At 34.0% G+C, this 19,928-nt stretch overlaps 2 protein-coding genes across 4 annotated transcripts; one reads left to right on the top strand and one right to left on the bottom strand.

Moving 5' to 3' along the window:
* Nucleotides 1–962: 962 nt before the first annotated feature.
* AGL6 (AGAMOUS-like 6) lies at nucleotides 963–7,056 on the top strand. Of its 2 annotated transcripts, XM_021424647.2 has the most exons (8): nucleotides 970–1,456; nucleotides 4,257–4,332; nucleotides 4,791–4,852; nucleotides 5,002–5,101; nucleotides 5,712–5,753; nucleotides 6,134–6,175; nucleotides 6,298–6,437; nucleotides 6,740–7,056. In XM_021424647.2, exons 1-8 carry the CDS (start codon nucleotides 1,275–1,277, stop codon nucleotides 6,825–6,827), a joined length of 732 nt encoding a protein of 243 aa, XP_021280322.1. In that variant the 5' UTR covers nucleotides 970–1,274; the 3' UTR covers nucleotides 6,828–7,056. The 2 variants fall into 2 exon arrangements, with proteins under 2 accessions (XP_021280323.1, XP_021280322.1); XM_021424648.2 differs by lacking the exon at nucleotides 5,712–5,753 and having other exon boundaries at nucleotides 963–1,456.
* A 1,890-nt stretch (nucleotides 7,057–8,946) lies between these two features.
* Nucleotides 8,947–16,493, bottom strand: AGL20 (AGAMOUS-like 20). Of its 2 annotated transcripts, XM_021424855.2 has the most exons (9): nucleotides 16,262–16,493; nucleotides 16,046–16,120; nucleotides 15,384–15,573; nucleotides 10,471–10,546; nucleotides 10,184–10,245; nucleotides 9,964–10,063; nucleotides 9,833–9,874; nucleotides 9,530–9,571; nucleotides 8,947–9,432 (listed from the first exon to the last, which is right to left on the bottom strand). In XM_021424855.2, the coding sequence occupies exons 3-9, from the start codon at nucleotides 15,563–15,565 to the stop codon at nucleotides 9,289–9,291; spliced, it is 648 nt and encodes a 215-aa protein (XP_021280530.1). In that variant the 5' UTR covers nucleotides 15,566–15,573; nucleotides 16,046–16,120; nucleotides 16,262–16,493; the 3' UTR covers nucleotides 8,947–9,288. The 2 variants fall into 2 exon arrangements, with proteins under 2 accessions (XP_021280530.1, XP_021280531.1); XM_021424856.2 differs by lacking the exon at nucleotides 16,046–16,120 and having other exon boundaries at nucleotides 16,262–16,492.
* Nucleotides 16,494–19,928: the final 3,435 nt, after the last annotated feature.

The raw sequence follows: 19,928 nt of genomic DNA on the forward strand, positions 1-19,928 counted from the left end.
GCAAAAATACTGTTCATTGCTGCTGCAAAAATCATAGTACTTTGCATTTGCAATTGATTAGAGTCTCCATACTTTTTTTATTCTCAGCCAATCAAGAAGTTTTTTATTCTTCATGTAATACTTATGTTTAGTTTCTCCGAAAAAAGAATTTACTCGTTACCACAAATTTGATTTAGATTTGTATATTTACATAATAATTTTATAAATTTGGTTGCATTATATAATTTTTAATAATATTATGAATAAAGATATAATTATAGAGATTGTACACATTAATGAAAACTATACTTTAAAAAAATAGATTTTAATTAATCACACATGAAGAAGATCAACATAGTTTTTTTTAGTAACATCAAAATAAATAAATACATTTTTCGTAACACCATTATGAACAAAGGCTAAAGATATTTTATGATAAAAGAGGTATTTGAACTTAAGTTTTTCTTTTTTAAAAAATCTTAGACTATAGTCATTAATACATCTCAATTCTTTTTTTTAACAAAATAAAAATAATACACTTATCTCAATTCTTTTTCTATCTTATTTTTTTAATAAAATATCTTACTCCTTAATTAATTTAAAAGAAAAATTTTGGCATCATTTCAATTGATTTATTGTCAAAAAAATTTTGATAGCATTGATTTTGTCAAAAAAAAATTCAAATATTCATTGAAATTAATCGATAAAAGTATATTGTTTTCGACCAAAATGATTTTGTCTAAAATACATTTTTTTTTACTTTAAAAGACAAAAAAAAATTGCACCAATCACCGTTTAATAAAGAAAATGATATAAAGTTAAGCGTAATAAATTAATAAAATTAATCCTTGGAAGAGCGTGTAGGGCAGCGTTGTTTAAGGCGCGTAGAGACAAAACCTCTCTCAACCATGGAAATAACTGAGGGCAAACTGGGCGTACAGGAGAGAGAGAGCAAAATAAAAGAAGAGGAGAGAGATAGAGATAGCGATTGTTAAAAATTAAAACTGAAAAGAGAACAAAGAGAAAGGAAGAAATACAATGGGGTTTCCATTTTCTTGCAAAAGAAGATCCAGTGAGCCTTCCTTGCTGTATATTTCTATTTATATAGCCTTTTAAACCTCCACTTGTCTCAGACAAGCAATTATTCACTACCCATTTATCTTCTTCACCTCCATTTTTGCATAACACCAGAACCCCACCTCTCCTAGAAACTCAGACTACAGATAATACCATTTATTATCAATATCCACAGCTCATTGTTCCAAAAAGGAAGATAGTTGAAAAAGAAGAGAGATATGGGGAGAGGAAGAGTGGAGCTGAAGAGGATAGAAAACAAGATCAACAGACAGGTGACCTTCTCTAAGAGAAGAAATGGTTTGCTCAAGAAAGCTTATGAGCTTTCTGTGCTTTGTGATGCTGAGGTCGCCCTTATCATCTTCTCTAGTCGTGGCAAGCTCTACGAGTTTGGCAGTGCTGGGTATACATATATATTACCATATATTCAAATACTATATGCTTCTTTGTGTGTATATATTTGTTTCTTTTTTTTTTCTTTCCATGTGGATTTCTGTGTTTTGGTTGACTAAATTTCTCTTCTTTCTCTCTTCTTTAGCCTTATGTATTGGCCATGTTATATATTTTTCTTTTCTTTTCTTCCTTTTGTCAAGTTTTCTGCATCATTTACAACAGCTTTGGTTATTGATTATTCATACCTTTCTTTTCATCCTGGTATATGCTTTTTACTTCTGTGATGCAACTCCATCAAAGTCTGTCTTTTGTTCTCTCTCTCTCTCTCTCTCTAGTTTTAACTCTAACGTGTCTGCAAAGAGTGCTTTCTTTCACAACATCTGACATATGTCTCTCTATCTCTCTCTCTCAAATCACTATTTTTTTTCTTATGGTTCTCTGGGGGCTTGTCATGATTTTCCTTAGCTTTTCGATTCATGTTTAGGGAACTCTGATTTCACCAGCTTCCTTTCCAATGTCAGATCGACACGTTACATATCGTTCCTTCTCTCTCTTTACTGGGTCTTGGGCTTGTTATAGTTTTCAATGATCATCGTTGGAATGCCAGTACAGAAGGTGACTTTTTCTTTTGCCTGAAAGCTGAAACAAAAACCCCATGTATTGTGATTGACTTTGGTCCTAATCCAATCAATAGACTAGGTGTTTGCCTTCTGACCTCTGTGCAAGATTTAGGGTTTTCCTTTTCTTTCCCCTTCTTTTTTCTGTTCTTCTCCAGAGAAAAGCATGAAGTAATGACTAGTGAGTGGAGAATCGGACTAATTCTTTGTCTTCATGTCTTTTAATCCTTTGATCTTCTGGTTTTATGAATGTTTCTTCTATTCCCGTCTTTTTCCATCAGCAATGATATTAGTGCTGTGGGGTTGTAGGGACTGCCAAAATCAATCACACCCATGTCCCTAAGCGTTCATTTTTGCTTGATACTTGGGGTTATCTTGGATTGCTTTGCCTTTTCTCTTCTCTTTTCCAGAGGCTCACAAGTTTAGCTGGGTGGGTGCAAAGCTATCCTTTTTCTTTTCTTCGCTCCTTTTGGCTGTCTGTGCCTCAATCTAATACCTATCTGTATGAACTCTTGTTTTGTTATATATGATCCTCTTAGAATGCTCTCTCTCTCTCTCTCTCTCTCTTGTTCCTTAGAAACATTTTGGGATGCTTTTCCTGAACTTGTGTTTAAACTACCACAGTTCTTCTATTTGGCTTTTATAAATTAACATTAATGAAACACAAACGGTACTTAACTTTAGGCCACGCTGCTTCTTCTTGTAGATAGTAGAAGATGAAAATATTACAACTTAAAAAAGCATGGCTAAGGGAGAAATGGTGACAAAAGAGACGAATTGTTTTTCCTTTGAGGCCTTTGACAATGTGTAATGTAAAATTTGCATCTTGAATCTAGGTTTCACTTTAGAACAAAATGCTGCTAGTTGATCTCTTGTCCAGCTTTATGTTTTATAGTTACTCCGTTTACTTACTTGTGATGATTTTCCATGTAAACCAATCTATCATGACTTCTCGCCATATTTCTTTTAAGATTTTGGTGAAGAGTTTTGAACTAAATAAGACCAAGCGCATGAGTGAAACATTGTTTATGGAACTGTTACGAGCAACATGTTGAACTGAAGTTAATATATTATCTACATATTGGCCCTAAACTTTGCAATAGCCCTCTCCTATATATGCTCTTTGCCGTAAAGCTTGCTTAATTTCTAGTTCTGACAAAGTAGAAAAACAGCTTCCTAGCTCGTAGGGGAAATCAAATAAAATATGATAGCATGAAAGGCTACAAAGGGTGCACTTGGTAAAAATTAAGAATCTGATCAGTTGGAGATTTTGTTTCTATGAGGCATTTTTATGCAAGGATAAGAGCATGAAAAGGAAGAAAGGTGGGAGGGTTTTCTAGTGATTCAAGCTACTTGGGATTAATGGGTTTTCTTAAAATGGGGAAATTAGTATTTTTCATTTTTGGTATTGGAAATATCTTTGATTGGGTATTCTAACAAAATAAAAATAATTATGATCCCAATCTTATTAGGTAGTATGCAAGTTTCTGGAAAAGTAGAGGAAGCATCTTGTAAAATATTATGAAGAAGTTGTTCAAGTGATTCTTGTTTTGAGTGGTTTAATTAATTGTTAATTCACATTCTAGAGCTTTTGTAAATCATGGTAACCAATATTTGAGCTTGAGTTTCAATTTTCATATAAAATAAAATAAAAAATTCAACTAGAATTACATGATTTCGTAGACTTTAAAAAAAAAATTACATGATTTTGTAAACAATCAATTTTTATATTGACAAACATAATTGCATGATTTTGTAAATAATAGAATTTTATATTACAATATTCTGAACTCATATTTGTTTTATGCAGTGTAATGGTCTTGTTTTTTGTGTTTTCTTGTATTTAATAATGAAATGATTTTTTAGAAAAGGATAGAAAAATTGAGTCACGGTTAACTAAAGAGATTAAGGCTGATTAGAATCCTTATATATTAAAGATATAGATATAAGTTTCATAAAAAGAAAAGGAATGATACAGTTCTAAATTGAAAGATCAAAGTTTCCTGTTCTATAAGTGGATTTCCATGACTATATAGTTTATATATTTAGCTCTTCTTTTGTCATTTCTTGAACCCTTCATGCAAGTTCATCATGGATTATGCTCAGAATGCAAGCTCATTGACCTCAGAGTAGTTGCTTTCACCAATTGTTGTCTGTAATATGATGATACTCACTTGTACTTTCTTTTTGCAGTATGACCAAGACCCTTGAGCGATACCAACGTTGCTGCTTTACTCCTCAAGACAACAGCCTTGAACGTGAAACGCAGGTTTTTGGTCCCCAAAATTTCTTTTACATGTTGGATAAACATAGTCGTCTTGATGATTAGCCTTTTATGAACCCACACAAGGAAATTTAGCCTTTATTTCTATCTTTAGTTCACTCCTTGTAAACGGTGATATTGAGCTGCTTATCCTAAAAAGCGTGGGTAACTATGCATTTTTTGTTAGTTTAGGTTCAATCAGTAGTAATCTTGGCACGTCAAATTGCTCACCCATCTAACTTCTGTATTAACATCTACTCCCATGCATCCCACATATTCCCAAGTGCTTCATCTTGAACACGACGCTATGATAGCTTTGCTGTTGAATCTTAATTTCCCATGGTACGCTGGGATTGCCAATTTATATCTTGTAGTGATTCCATTAGATGTAATTATCTGGTTATAAATTTTCTGGACAATTGCTATCAAATTTTCAAGTTCTTTGTCTTTGGTTATCTATGCAGAGTTGGTACCAAGAGGTGACCAAGTTAAAGGCAAAATATGAATCACTGCAACGCACTCAAAGGTTATTGTCATTTTCGAGTTCGAAACATTATATTAGCAAAACCATAATTGTTAATTAGTCGCATTCTAGGTGGTTTGAATGCGTTTAATGGCAGAGTTGGAATGTATTTACCACCATACTTACAGTCATTTGTATATAATTTCATTAAGGCATTTGCTTGGAGAAGATCTTGGACCATTGAATGTGAAAGAGCTTCAAAACCTTGAGAAGCAGCTTGAAGGAGCTCTTGCACTGGCTAGACAAAGAAAGGTACCTGCAAATTGAAGCCCTACTATGTTTTATCTGTTGTTTCAAACAAATAAGAAGTTTCAGTTTTGCAATAAAATTTTGAATGAGTGATTCTTAAAGAAAGCAGCCCTACTATGTTTCATCTGTTGTTTCACAGGGGTGGTTGAACTTAAAACGAAGCTAGTCCTATTGATCGCTTCATGTGAATTTTCTAGCAGTCTATCACACTTACTGAAATGTGCACAAACTTCTTGTTTGTCTTCAATGAAAAGTTGCTCCAACAATTCTATCTCTCTTTCTTTTTTTGAAGTCTAGCCTCACAATATGGAACCTATACATGATAAACTTTATCATTTCACCATTATAAAAGAAATGGAAAAAGAAAGAGTCTAAAGATGCCTGCCTTTTACAGCTAATTTCTTAATTTAAGATTCCATAGCAATGAAGTGAAGACCTTACATAGTCTCCCCTCTAATGGATTTGACTCTATGTTTGGGAAAAAACCCAGTTTTCCTATCTTCTATATTTACCTCTTCTAAGAAATAGAAAACAAACGTATTGTATTTTTTTAACCTTTTAAAGGGTATAAATGCATGATACATATGCTGCTTCTTTTTATTCTTGACGGCAGACACAGATTATGATAGAGCAAATGGAAGACCTACGCAAAAAGGTACTTATGCCAGTAATATATATATATTTTTTAATCCAAAATTACTCCTAGAGTAGAAGATCTATTTTTCATGTTGTTGGCAATGTTCTTTGGATTACGGTGAAGTTTCTTCGAATTACTTAACCAACCAGGTATCATTAATTTTACCAAGATATATGAATGTAGATGATCTTTCATCTTACTTATCCCTTTCCTTACAAACCTAGATCATGCTTAAATTCTTTAGCTCATCCGTAAAATTACTGTTCTTTCTCGATAACTAGGGTATCCTCACCTGTTATTTTGGTTATTGCACAATTCTGGTTTTGCAAACTCAAATATTTCATCTTCCTTGATGCTAGTTTTACAAAGACTAACAGCTATTTTTCATCTTCTGGCAGGAGCGTCAGCTTGGAGACCTTAACAAACAGCTCAAACTCAGGGTAACCTTGATCAGCAAACATCTGTTTTGCACTTGAACTTTCATCTATACTCCATGAGAATATTAGTCCTACAGTTCCATCAGTCATGTAACCTAATATTTACTCTATATTTTGCGTTTCAGCTTGAGGCAGAAGGTCAAAGCCTCAAAACAATCCAAGGCTTGTGGAGTTCCAGTGCAGCTGCTGAGAATAGCAGCTTTCCTCTGCATCCTTCTCACGCCAACCCTATGGAATGTGATCCTGAACCTGTTTTACAAATAGGGTACCATTAATATACTTAGATTTCTTTCAATTTTATTTTGGTATGGTACCATAAGTGCGCATCGCTAGTCTTCCTCTGGAACAATATCAACTAAGATATACAACCTATTTGGTAAAGTTCAAGATAATTTCACCCAAATTTCAAAGAAAATCGAGGCGGCATCCCCTCTTCAATTGATTAAACTTGTGTTGCTACCAACACTAATGCTTTTGGATGTTATTCTTTGTTTTATACAGTTGGTTATAATTACTGAAAAACCTGGAAGAGGAAAAGCTTCTGACTGAGTTATTCTGTCGTATCAGGTACCATCACTTTGTTCAGGCTGAAGGATCTTCAGTCCCCAAAAGCATGGCTGGTGAGACCAACTTCATCCATGGATGGGTCATTTGAGCTAGCCCTCTCTAAAGCAAAGACATAACTATAATATATATATATATATATATATATATTATGATTTTGTTTCTTGTTTATTGTATTGGGATCTGTAATGTTGCCAACATATATATATAGATGCCTGCTCAAGTGTACAACATAAAAATGCTTGGATTTTAAGGGAGCATTCCTCCTCTACCTGGATACTGTTCACTATATATATATACCTTGTTAGTATTGTATTTCAGGCACAAGACCCATTTGAGCTGTCAAAATTATATATGTAGCACCAGTATGTTCGATATTTAATTCAATTACAGTGCAATAATTCTAAACATTTACTACATGATTTTTGGGTCTTGTAAATCTCTCTGAATTTCGTATGATTATATAGAATTTTTATATTTCTTTTCCTTAAAATCCTTTTTGGTTTCCCTATCAAATCTTGATTTCTCTATGATATTTTTTAGGTATTAAAATATACTTGTCTTCATGTTTTCTTGTATATACCGTCTATTAATAATGTTAATTTGAAAAATCAAGGTTTGGACTCCGGTCGACTAAAAAAGTCGAGCCTCAAACTCAACCGAGTTTTAAATTTTTGTAAATGAGTTTGGCTTGAAAACAATTAAGTTACTTGAATTCGACTTAATTAAGTTTGACAATTATTAATTAATATTAAAAACTCGAAACTGGATCTCAAGTTAGAGTTTAATATAAAAATACAAATTTTAAAATACTTAACTAAATATTATAGCATATTTATATCTGTGTATAATAAGTGGGCTGAACCAGGCCTAGCCCAATATTAATTTGTGGATTCAGGACATGGACGTTAAGTCATTGTAGCCCAGAACTAGTGGAGCTGAAAAATTTTCAAGATATAAGCCCTCGTGGGCCGAGGCAGGTGCCTAGGGTGGCAAGATCCTGCCCTTGCAGCATATCAGGACCGCCGTCCCGTCCTTCCACTCCCACAAGCTTTCTTTTGCCCTTCAAATGCAGAAGAAGTTGGTCTCGTCACTCATCAAACAATTGCAGTTTTTGCATACTGGGACTCGGGAAAAAAAATACAAAGAGAAAAATGAAACTCCCTCATCGCATGACAGTGAAGCTCAATCTTCCATTTTTACTCCATTTTTCATTTCGAGCTTCCATAGTTTACCTGTCTCGATCTCTCAAGGTTTTAGAGGTCCTTAGATCTGTGCATTTGTGTTTTACTTTCTTTAGAGCCTCCTCGTTTTTCTCCCAAGCTTCAACCATCAACTAAGTATCAAATGTGAAAAGCTTGAAATAGATGTGTATGGAGGAATCACCGAGTGAACTAGGTGAAAAGCTCGAGAGCCTCAAAAGCTCGAATTTTATTGCTATCTGTACAAAAGTTTTAGTTGAATACGGCGACTGAACGAGTCAATAAATTCCAGGGAAACTTGGTCAGGAGAGTGTTGGCCCAGTTAATGGGCATTAAATCCTGGACCTGGTAATTGAATGTTGGGTTCCAAATCCGACGTCTATGGTAAGTTGTACAGATAGTACTTTACTACATTCTCTTAAAACATAAGGAATAACCCCGTGCTGTTCATTATCTCTGTGTCTTCCACTCTCCTCTTCTTTTCTTTTGCCTTCCAGGTTTAATTATAATGTGTTTTTTTTTTTCCTTTTTCTATATATAAGCTAAGATGAAGGAGTCATGACATTACCATTTGCTCATCATAAGTTTCATTGTTCAGGAATCAGGGCCGCTGGCCTTCCTTCGTACCCGAAATGAAAAAAGAAGGCAGTCTTTAATCTTTCTATGCTCACAATAAATGGCGTTTGATGATGCTTTTGTGGGTAGCTAGTGGCCGTTGAGTTGGTTTCTTTGTGAAGCGCTAGCCATCTCAAGTATTTATTTGTTCATTGTCAACTGCAATGAGATTTTCCCTGACAAGATGTAAGAGAGTCTGAGGTGGAAGCTCATTCATTTGGCATTGCCATTAATGGTGACAGGGCAGAGCACTGAATTCTGTCATGAGAGGATTCCCTCATCAATTTTGGACATTTTGCCACATGATTTTTGCGTTGGGTAAGTATTATTCATTTTGATGCACGTGAGCCAACAGAGTTCACTGTCCCTCCTAGATATAAATTACAGCAACAATTTTATTGTAAAAACTGGCATTGATTTAATGGCAGAAGTTTCTTTTCCCTTAAAATAAAAACATTTGCTGAATGACAATCAATATATCCTGAGGCAGCAGGATTGATCCGCTAAAATACAGGCTAATAGAATATTGAAGCATTTCCATGACATGTACCATGCTCCAAGATATTAGGTTTTATGTAGCGAATCCTTGGTCATGCTCATGGTAGTTTCTGCAACGAACATTTTTGCACTAACCATAGCATTGCTGGTATGCATTTTATTCAAAACTAAGATGCGTAATATGTGAACTTTTGCCTTGTATTCATATTTGCTAGGGATGGGATAAGTTGCCATCAATCAGTTCTGTAGCAGGAAGCATTTTGTTCTCCTTTCTGGTAGTCCGATGAACAATTCGGTTTCCACGTCTATGCTTGGACTGCTTTCATCATAGGGAACATTCTCTCTCTGCTCCTTTGATCCTTGCCATGGCCGCATAGCACACTGAAAGCAGAAGACAAGCTTGAAGCGTTTCTTGTATCAAAGATATTGATGACACAATGTCAAAAGGGGATCCTTGTAAACTATCCGAATTCCTTACCTTCTCACAAAGCCTTGCGTTTTCAGCAGCTAGGACTTTCTCCTGAGTTTTGGCCAAAAGAGTAGGACAGTTATCAGCAATCAGGTAGTCACTCTTTGAAAGGCAAAGAAGAATCAGTTTCATTGGTTTATTTCTTCCATGGCCCCAATCAAATAAGCTTTTCCTTTTCCGACATTGCAATTCTTTATGTATAGTTTTGACGCTTATCTTTTTGTTAGAAGCTCTTGGAATCAATATAATCAGCATGAAAACCTCTGACTGTGTTGAGGTCTCGATATATTATTGAAAATGCTCAAGGCCTACCTTTTCTTTTAATTGCTCCATCTGTTCCTTGAAAACTTGTGCCTGAAAAGTAGACAAGGATTAAGCATGTTAGATTTTTCATCTTTTAATATGTCGAGAAAACTGAGATATAAATTGTTTCCATAGTTAACCTTTCTTGCTCTTATGCTGCTTACGCTCCTTTCCAACTGTTGTTCTAACTGCAGTAATTCTTCTAGCGAGCATGACCCTAAGCCTTCTCCTAGTAGTTTCCTGAGGCATTTGCAGACTCAAATTTCAAAACCCTTGTTTAGGATTTCAAAGTATTTCTAGGAATATGACTAATCAACGACATTCGGGTGGAAAAAAAAAATCTTGAACTAGGCCTAGTACCGTCTTGAAACTTCAAGAAGCTCAATCTTCTTCACCATGTTTGCTGCTTCAGTCTTCAGAAGCTGCCATTTCAATCAATGTGCATGAGAAAAACGAAACACAAGCTCTCAATCAATATGATGTTACGCCGTCTTATAACCGATAAATACGGCTCATAGCCAATCCAAACCCGAAACTGACATGTGCTATGGCCTATGTTGTTGCAATAAAAAGAAAACAACAATTGGATACTAGCTAATGCACACACACAAAGAGAAAGGATTAACCGAAGCTAGAAAAAGCCTTGCCTGCATGTTTTGTTCACTTGGCTTGGTTCGAGTATCCTTCGTATGCCTGTTGTAACGTTCTATTGTCTCCTGCATGCTGAAGAACGAAAACCAATAGCAGTACAATCAATGCTTCTCAGCTTTCACAGTAAAAACTACTACAACTTTTGAAATCTTGGAAATGAAATCCAGATAGGATCATTCACAAGTTTTGGAAATGCTAAAAAATTTTTGACCCAAAAGTTTTCATGTGTGTACATACAATAAAGACAAACACAGAGAATACATTACATATCATAAAACGATACGAAAGTTCAATTACAAACTGATCATACTTCAAAAATAGTTTATATGTACCATTCCCCTCTGCTGCATTAGTTAAAAGAACCATCATTTGTTGAAACTAAAACATGTGTAGACGAGGATAAGAAAGATGGCATTATTAAGTGTTCCCGGAATTTATGCCAATAATTGCATATATACTGTGTGTGAAAGAGGACTGGATGTGTCAACTGCGAAGAGATTGATAAGATAATACAATTTGGGGCCGCCCTATGCACTTTATTGCCAAAAACAAAGAAAGAAAAAGCGACACAAAATCCTTAAAGACAAAGCTCATATACATGGTATGGATGTCAAGCCAACTTGTGTAGTCATTAAAAAGCAAGAAAATCATGCAATGATAATATGAAATCATGGATGAAGCTTTTTCTTTTTGTTGGGTTCTATTATAGGATGTTGTTTGTGCTCCTAAAAAGGAAAAAGAAAAACTAATGGTAAGATATAAAAGCAAAATGTTGAAGCATTATATTTGAATTGTTTTACCTTTTAACTATGTGCTCATTTCCCAATCAAAATATAATTTTAATTTCCTACAAATATCTTTATTTTTTATTTATAAAAAAAATGAACAAAAAGGTAAGCAATATAAGTGGCAGCCAAATCAATATTAGTATTATTATGCCCTTTTAAGATAAAAGTTGGTTGCATTATGTTCATTTCTAGGAGATTTTGTTCGTGGTAGCAATATCAGTTCTCTATGTTATAATTCAATATAAGCAAAAGTATGCAGTCTGTTAAATCAATTAAAGATGGAATCTATATTTGATGTCGAGGCATTGTGAAGACACTTGGACATTGTGAAAGGCACCAATCGTGATAAGATTAGAAACCTCACTAAGGTGAATCACCAATCTTGACAAGGTTAGAAATCTCATTAAAGTGAAAAATAGTTAAAATCTCACTTTGGTTGGTTAGACCAAAAATACTAAAAACCTAATCTAAATAGAATAAAAAAAATCTTAAATCAATTAAAATTAAAAAAAAAAACTAAATAGAATCCTAGACGCTCCTACATCATTTTTTTTTTAGTTTTTTTTTTTTTTGGATTTTCTTGCTGCTAATTTGCTGACCCAAGACTGGCTACCAAATGAGCAAGCCTTACTGCAATTCAAACATCCAGGAGATGCAAAAAAATTTAACAATGTTAGCATCACCTAGGAAGATCAAGGAAGACCTGCAAATCTTATGCAGCTAATTTACTTGAAGGTAAGTTCTTAGAACAATCAAATGGCTTCCTGTTACATGATAACAATCTCAATCAACTAAGTGCTACATAGATCAAATTCATCAAGTGAGGTTTTATGCAATTACTTGAAACTGCCTGGAAAGCAATGGCAAGGGGTGCTACTGCTTAAGGAGTAGTGTTAATGCAATAACATGTGAAATAAGAAAGGTGGCTTTCAATGCTCAAGGTCATGATCTCCACTTGATCAGAAAGGGCTATTGATGCTTTTAGTGTTAACCATCCAAGAAAGAAAGCCCTCAATAGAATCAACTATGGCTACCTTAAATTTATTGATAGTGTAAGTTTTCAGGTGTAGGAAATGGGGTAACCAATACGCAACATATGTTCTTTTCCACCTCTTTATTTTATAACATTGAATATTTTGATAATAAAAATAAGAGAATTTTGAGGGTTTAAACATATTTATTATCATTGCAAAGTTACACTAGTGTAAATAGCAAAATCGAAATTTGTTAAGTCATTTAAAAAATAAATTCAGCTCTTTCAAAAAAGAAAATCCATGATTAGTATTGTTTTCATTTAGTTTTTTTGATAAAATGATTGGAAATATTCACTTCGCAAATGCTTTTGGATGAGAGGAAATAGACTTGCTAACACAAACGAATGCTAGCAAATAAATGAAGGATCTTTCATTGTTGGCCAATGACCAGATCAAATGTAGAGATGCAAGTTGAATATAAACCAAATTGAATAAGGATAGAACATCCATGTAATCCAGTAGATGCCATAAAGAATCGTTCTTGTGGCTGCAATACTAACACTTTATTAACTATTTGAAAAGTTTTAGAGTCTTTTAAAAGAAAAAAGGGAAATGAATATTTAAAAAGAGAACAGTTTCAAGAACATATTGGAATGAAAACATAAGTAAAACAGGAGAATGTTATACCAAATGTCATAAACAGGAGAAAATGTTATCATGGCTTCCAAATTTGAGCATGATCTTAGTTTTCAATTCGTAATTTAGTATGGTGAGTAAACTCAAGTAAAAGGGGAAATTTGAATATGGGATTTTGATTTTCCTAGAAAAGGATAATAACACCATCAATCAAGACTACATTGTTTCTCCTATAGATTAGAGATACCTATTAGAGACATCACGTATGTAGCCTATCTTCCAATTGCTTGAAGAACAAAGAGATGCAACTGAATGCAAGTCAATTAAAATTAAAACCATTGCCAACAAACTGATGAGAATGAGAGAAATTATTGGACTTCACAAGCAGCAGCATGGGAATGAAATACTGAAGAATCCATAGAGGTACATATGATTGGGCAAAGAGTACATAAATAAAATCATAGTAGTAGGGCTCAGATGCCTGCTGCCTATATAAGGGTAGGAACCATCAAAGTTCTGAGGATTAGACTAACACCTAAAACACAAATTGATGTTGTCAGTGTTCTAGGGATGTGTCATTGTACGACTTCTGTCCAATCTCTCCTTTGTTTGGGACTCTTTTCTAAACTCTTTTAATAAAAATCTGCTTACAAGTAAAACTGAAAATCCCACGAGCAGCACTGCAGAGTTTTACATTGATATCATAAAATTTTTACATAGGATGTCAAATTAATTAATGACAATATAACCCCAAATTAAAAAAAAAAACTTGCTAATACTTATAGAAATTTTCCCAATTTCACCAAAAAAAGATATATAGCATTTTCCCAAGTTTAAGGTTCTGAGTTGGATTTAAGAAAGTTTATTAAACTAGGTAAATAGTTGGCTTAATTGTCATATCAACCTCAAATCAGAGAACAGAAAAAAGAAAGAAATAATTTTGGTTGAGAGGTCTTATAGGTATGCCTGACTTTGGTAAAATGGAATAGCACCTGAGGTTAGTCACCCAAAGAATCTTCATATCTTTTATTAAACAATAAAAGGAAATAGAGAAAGAAATTGAAATTATCTACATGCCATAAACATTTTCAACAATAACCATAGCTGTATAAATTTATCCGTTGATCTTTAAGAACTAGGGGGCTTGATGGGATATTAGGATTATTTGTTGTGAATCAAGTTTCTCATCCTACATGTATTACATGAAGCTTTCCTTTCCTTTATCCACATTTGGCAATATTTCATCTTCATGCACTAGGATTAACATCATAAGATCAAAAATGGAGGTAATTGAAGTTGAATCAAACAGTACAAGGGAGGAAAAAGTTTAGTCATATAGTCAGTTGCAATGATTAACATTTTTAATTTAAGTACATCAAGAGGGCCGGTAGTGGGTTTGGATGGGAATGAGGATGTGACTCCAATACAATGGGTGAAACCAATATGTCTACAAATAGCACAAGCATTCCCACATCACTTCATGGCACCCTTTCTACTTTAGGAAAGGGTAAGATAATGTCAAGCTACAAATCTTATTGTGCCTGCCTTGGAAAATTAGGTAACATCCTTGAAAGGGAAAACAGTGGCACACCCAATAATCTGTGTATCCCAAAGGTAATCACTGCACCTGATGAAAACAGACAGTACCTCCCCCGCTCCACTTATAAATTAGGGTATCAGAAATTGTACCAGGAGCTGTACCCTTTACCTTGGGTAAGCACCATTTTGGAAAACGTTTTAAATGGTTAAGGAGGAAGGACATTTCAATAAAGAAAGGTCTCTTTTTGGGGAGAACGGCTAGGTCATTTTTCTCTATGTTAGTGATAAGCCTACATTTTAGTCAGTAAGCTGTTATTTGTTGTAACAAATACAATATACCCAAGGTCACCTGCCTCTTCAAGACCACCCCACTAAATAAAACCACAAAAATGAAAAAGAAAGCATTTTTTCCATTATACTAGGAATAGCCAACTCTCCTTCAAAACAGCATTTACCACTTAATCAAGAATACGGAATTAGTAAGGAAAAATTTTAGTTTAATATGATTGTTGGAAACCCCACATGAAGAACAAAGTAGACAGGCACTCACACAGAAAGGCAACCTCCATCGTATGAAACACTAATGGAGGATACTTTAAACGAGTTCAAGAATAATTCAGCTTTTCAGCTTCTTTAACTGTTTAACGTTCAATAGAAAAGGAAAGAAAAGGAAAACAACTACAGAAATCAATGGGAGATTAAGATCTAACTTACAAACTATACTTGTTTAACTGTGTGTACGTGTGAGAGAGGGCAGCGTCAGATGATACAACCCTAGGTTGCAAATCCCATTTATAACAAAGAAAATGGTACGGAATTAGTAGTTAATTAAAAGGGCAAAAAGAAAAAGGAAAGACTCGGATGATCACATTCAAGAAAATTGTGAAGTTCATCAGATAAAGTGGGCAGCACACAGATTGGCCAGGATACTACAGCAGTGATTTAGTATTGAAAATGAGGAACTCAGCATACCTAGTACTTGCAAATTCATAGAGCTTGCCTCTTGGGGAGAAAATTATAAGAGCAACCTCAGCATCACAAAGAACTGATAGCTCAAAAGCCTTCTTTAGCAATCCATTTCGCCGCTTAGAGAAGGTTACTTGCCTTCTCGTGGCGTTCTCTATGCGCCTCATTTGAGTCTTCCCTCTCACCATCTCCGCACCTTCAAGCAGACAAAACTCATGAAGCCATTATCACTATACACAGCATCAAAAAACCACTAAGAAAACGCGAAACAGAAAAACAGAAAATGTTTCACTTTCAGGGAAAGAGAAAAGATGAAAAAAAAAAACGTAGTTCCCTAGGAAGCAAGAACAAAGCAAATTAATTAAGGGTGTAAAATGAGCAAAACTTGAAGGTAAAGAGGAGACCCAACCAAGTGAAACCCAGAAAGCCTTTTAAATGATGAGAGAGAACAAAGAGGCCGAGAAAGATGAGAAACAATAGAGATTTTGTAAGCTTAGATGAGGGAACTGAGGCATATTTTTGCGGTTTGATGGCTTCAATGAAAACAAGACACAGCAAAACAAAATGTTCTTTGGTGTAAACTGTTTTGAAGGCACCAAAAAGTGTGAAAAACAAAGCCCCTTGGTCGAAAAGAAAATGAGGGAAAAGAAAAGAAGAAAAAACCTTACCAAATAGGCAAGGAAAGAACTTGGAACTTTTCTTATCTTGAAGAAGACGAAGAAGAAGCAAAGGAGCCAAGAAGCCTGTGAGCAAAATTTGGAAAATCCAATAAACTTAGAAACATGTATTTTCTTTGGGTGATCTGATCCCTCTTGAGCTTCAATTAAATAGCTTTAAAGAAGTAAACGTCCAAAAGGAGATCATCAAGCTTAGCCTCTACTTACCAAAGAGGCAAAATCCAAAACAAAACCCAGAAAGCTTAGAGGAGGAGGAGGAGGAGACCAAAAAAGGAAGAAAGCCAAGAAAATCTGATGGCTGTGAAGGCTAGCCAAGAAGACCCAAGATAGAATATCTTATTGTGATTGATTTATTGGGCAAACCCTTTTTTAGTCACCACCAAAGGATAGAAAAAGCGAACCCACACATGATAACCTTTCCTTATTCATCTATCCTTTTGCTTTCCCTTGCTTCCTCAAACCCCACCTATATTAAGTAACTACAACAATGTGCACACTGCGTGGTCTCACAGGTGTAAAAAGAATAAAGATATTATACTATATTGCATATTACAACAATAATTCTCTTTTTTTACTCGAAACCTCTTCTTTCTTTTTTGCTTTGCTTTGCTTGTTTTGGTAAACTCATAATACAATCCCCCAAGACAAAACTTACACGAAAAAAGGAAAAGAAAATTATATTACTAAAATACTAAAACATTTTGCACAGATCGAGAAAAAGAAGGAATCAAAGCTTGGGTTGACAAGTCTAATGAATTTGCAACAAAGGATCTGGTTTCTGTGCTATGTGTCAAGACCTTCTTACTTTCTCTCTTGCTGTTTTTTTTGGGTTTTTTTCCTCCTTTGTTTTGCTGTTGAAGTTCAAAAAAGAAACGAAGGAAAACAGCAAACAGTAGCCAGTTAAAAATGGGAAGTGGGGATGGTACAATGTTTGAACACGTCAACGTCGTCCGTACATTTCCGTACACAGCAGACCAATGAGGGTTCGAAAGCTCACGCATGTCCTGATCATTACTTTCTTTTTTTACCCGCAAAAAACTAAAACAGATACCAAACAAGACAGAGAGAGAGAAACCCCACTCAACCCTTCAATGTTTACTCGATCCACGTTTAGATGGAGAAGTCCCCACGGGATTTTTGGCCTCTTCTTTTTCTGTGGCCAGTCAGAGAAAGGCCAACGTTTTCGAACTGACGGTTCTCTTCTTTTCCTTTTTGGCCTTTTCGACTTGTTTTGTTTTTTCATTTCTCGGGTAACAACTTTTTATTTTTCTTTTTACTATGCATTATATTCTATTTCCTCTGTTCATAAGTTTGCCTAACTTCACTTGAAAAATGTCCTTTCCTATGCTCAACAATTGCAAGAAAAACAATTGTGATTTAAACATAATATAATATAAATGTACTATATGCCTTACATCTTTTCAAATAATAAAATATGAATTTACATTATTAATCTTATTTTATATCTTTTTATCTAAGCTTATTCGATGTAACAATGTTAATGAACTGACAATATTATAATCTATTACACCATTTAATCAAATTAATAAATTACATTCTAATATTAAATGGAAGCTCAAGAAATCCAAAATCTTATTAAAAATATGTATTATTTTCATTATCAAATCATATATTAAGAATTAATTATATTCTTATATTCTTATTACTGTAGATTTTATATTAGTTAAAATTTTCATTTAATGGATTCTTTTTTGTACCATTCATGAATGCTTCAATCTAAAAATAGAGTGAAATGTCGTAAAAGACATATGTAACACTGTACATTGTACCAAAAAGATTATTGTGTATGGTCAATTATTATAAAATTATCAGAAGGTACAAGTGTTTTTAATTATACATAAATGCAAAGCCATCCGTTTTCCTATACGTACAGATTGGTGGGAGGAAATTGACATTATGCCTTTAGATTTTTTTTAAAAAAATCATATGACCAACCCATTATTCAGTTATTTACTTTATTTTCTTTTATGAAATAAATAGGTTAATTTGCCGACACTTGTCGCTTGTCAGTGAGTTTGATTGGTTGGTTTTTTTGCCGTTTGCGGGTATTCGGCTTAGGTTTGCTTGTCCAAGACTTCAGGGGGCGCCCGTTTGTTTCTTCTCTCTCTGCTCACTTCAGACTTGACAAACGCGCCTCAGTTTTGCTACGAGGGGGACCACGAAGCGTGCCGTGCTCCTTTCAATACTTAATTCCATCAGGTTTCAGTCGAATGGTCCATATTACATTCGGGATTTGTGAGGTTACGCACTGGGAAAGTTTTATGATAAACAAAATGAGAAAGGTGGAAAGTTATGGCCTGGAGACTTAAATTCCTCAGAAAGTTCTTGAGGATCAGAACCCAGATGTCTTAGGGTAGGGTGGTCCTCCAATTTGGGCCAACATTTGAACCTTGTGATTCCTTTACCAAGGGCTGTCACTGCTCATCTTTGCCCTTATTTACCCACGTGACATATGTACAGGAATATGGTCCACACCCTCTACCCTTGGATCACAGCTCTGACGTAACCTATTACCTAGCTGCAAGCACGTGGGAACTGTGCGCTTAAGAGGACGAGGACAAAGGGAAACTAAAGATGGGAATTTGTTTTTTCTCTTCCCACGTTTTAAGAGACAATTCTCACCACTCAAATTTTTACGCTATAACACTTTAAAAAATTCTTAAATTGTTTAGTAAAAATTTAAATAAATTTTTTTATTTTTATTACAATTAATTAAATTTTTATATATTTTTATTTTAAATTAAAATAAATTTTAACTCATAATTAATTAAATATAATTAACATTATAATAAATCCAAGTTTATATAGTAATAATAATAAAGAAGGATCCTGTTGCACCCAAGTGGGGAGCTTTCGACAGGAGTGTGAATTAAGTAAAAACTAGGTAGATGGGATGATGCCAGTTTTGCCCACACTGGCATCGAGAATAAAAAATATATATAAAATAAGTACTACTTAGTATTTGAAAAAGATTAAAATAAGTCTATCAGTATCCATTATGAAATATTGATGAGTTTGTACTATATTAACAGCTAGAAATATAAAACAAAGAAGCACAGTGCAACCAAACAATTTTCCTACCTTATTTAATTCTACTTTTTCCACTGGAATAGTATATGACCATTCCCATCTGGCACCAAAATTGGAGAAAATATAATTGAGTTCACGTAATATTAATCTAGTGTTTATCTTTTAATTCATCTACAATATTATTTTTTTATCTTTTTATTTTCTTCTATTCAATTTTCTAAAATTATGATAAATAAATATTATCTCATAAATTTTTTTCCTTTTGATTACCATTGATGTTGATTCATTTTTTTTTTTTGATGTTTTTAAGATAAATGTTTGGGCGTGGATTAGCTGTCATATGTTGAGGTAGATATATCAATTACTTCGGACAATAGTTAGAAAGTTTGAGTAATGTAAGTACGCATATGAACTTTTCCGAGCATTAATTTTGAGAAGCGATCCACTGTTAAAATCATTAATGCTGAAAAACAACGGTCGCTGTTGAGGCTCGTTCTCCGGTTCTTGATGTACACTTCAACTTTGGCTTTTTCAATTGTTCATCATCGTTTTTAATCTGATCTTTACCCTAATTCCTTTTCAAAATGGGAACGACGAAATCAAAACCATTTTTGTTTTTTTTTTTTTTTTGTGTTTTCTGTCTATTCAAATGGCTAGTATTATACTAAGCTATTCAAAGAAAATAAATAAAATATCTTAATTTTATGTTAAATATAATATCATGTACCGACTTAGTCATTAAACAAATGGATATATAAAAACGTATTTACAAAATTTATTTCCGATAGAGCGAAGGGCAAGACTTAGTTATTATAACCAAATT

The sequence above is a fragment of the Theobroma umbraticum genome, unplaced genomic scaffold, assembly GCF_002168275.2.
Source record: "Theobroma umbraticum cultivar Fairchild unplaced genomic scaffold, ASM216827v3 scaffold_4.1, whole genome shotgun sequence".
NCBI classification, from domain to species: domain Eukaryota; kingdom Viridiplantae; phylum Streptophyta; class Magnoliopsida; order Malvales; family Malvaceae; genus Theobroma; species Theobroma umbraticum.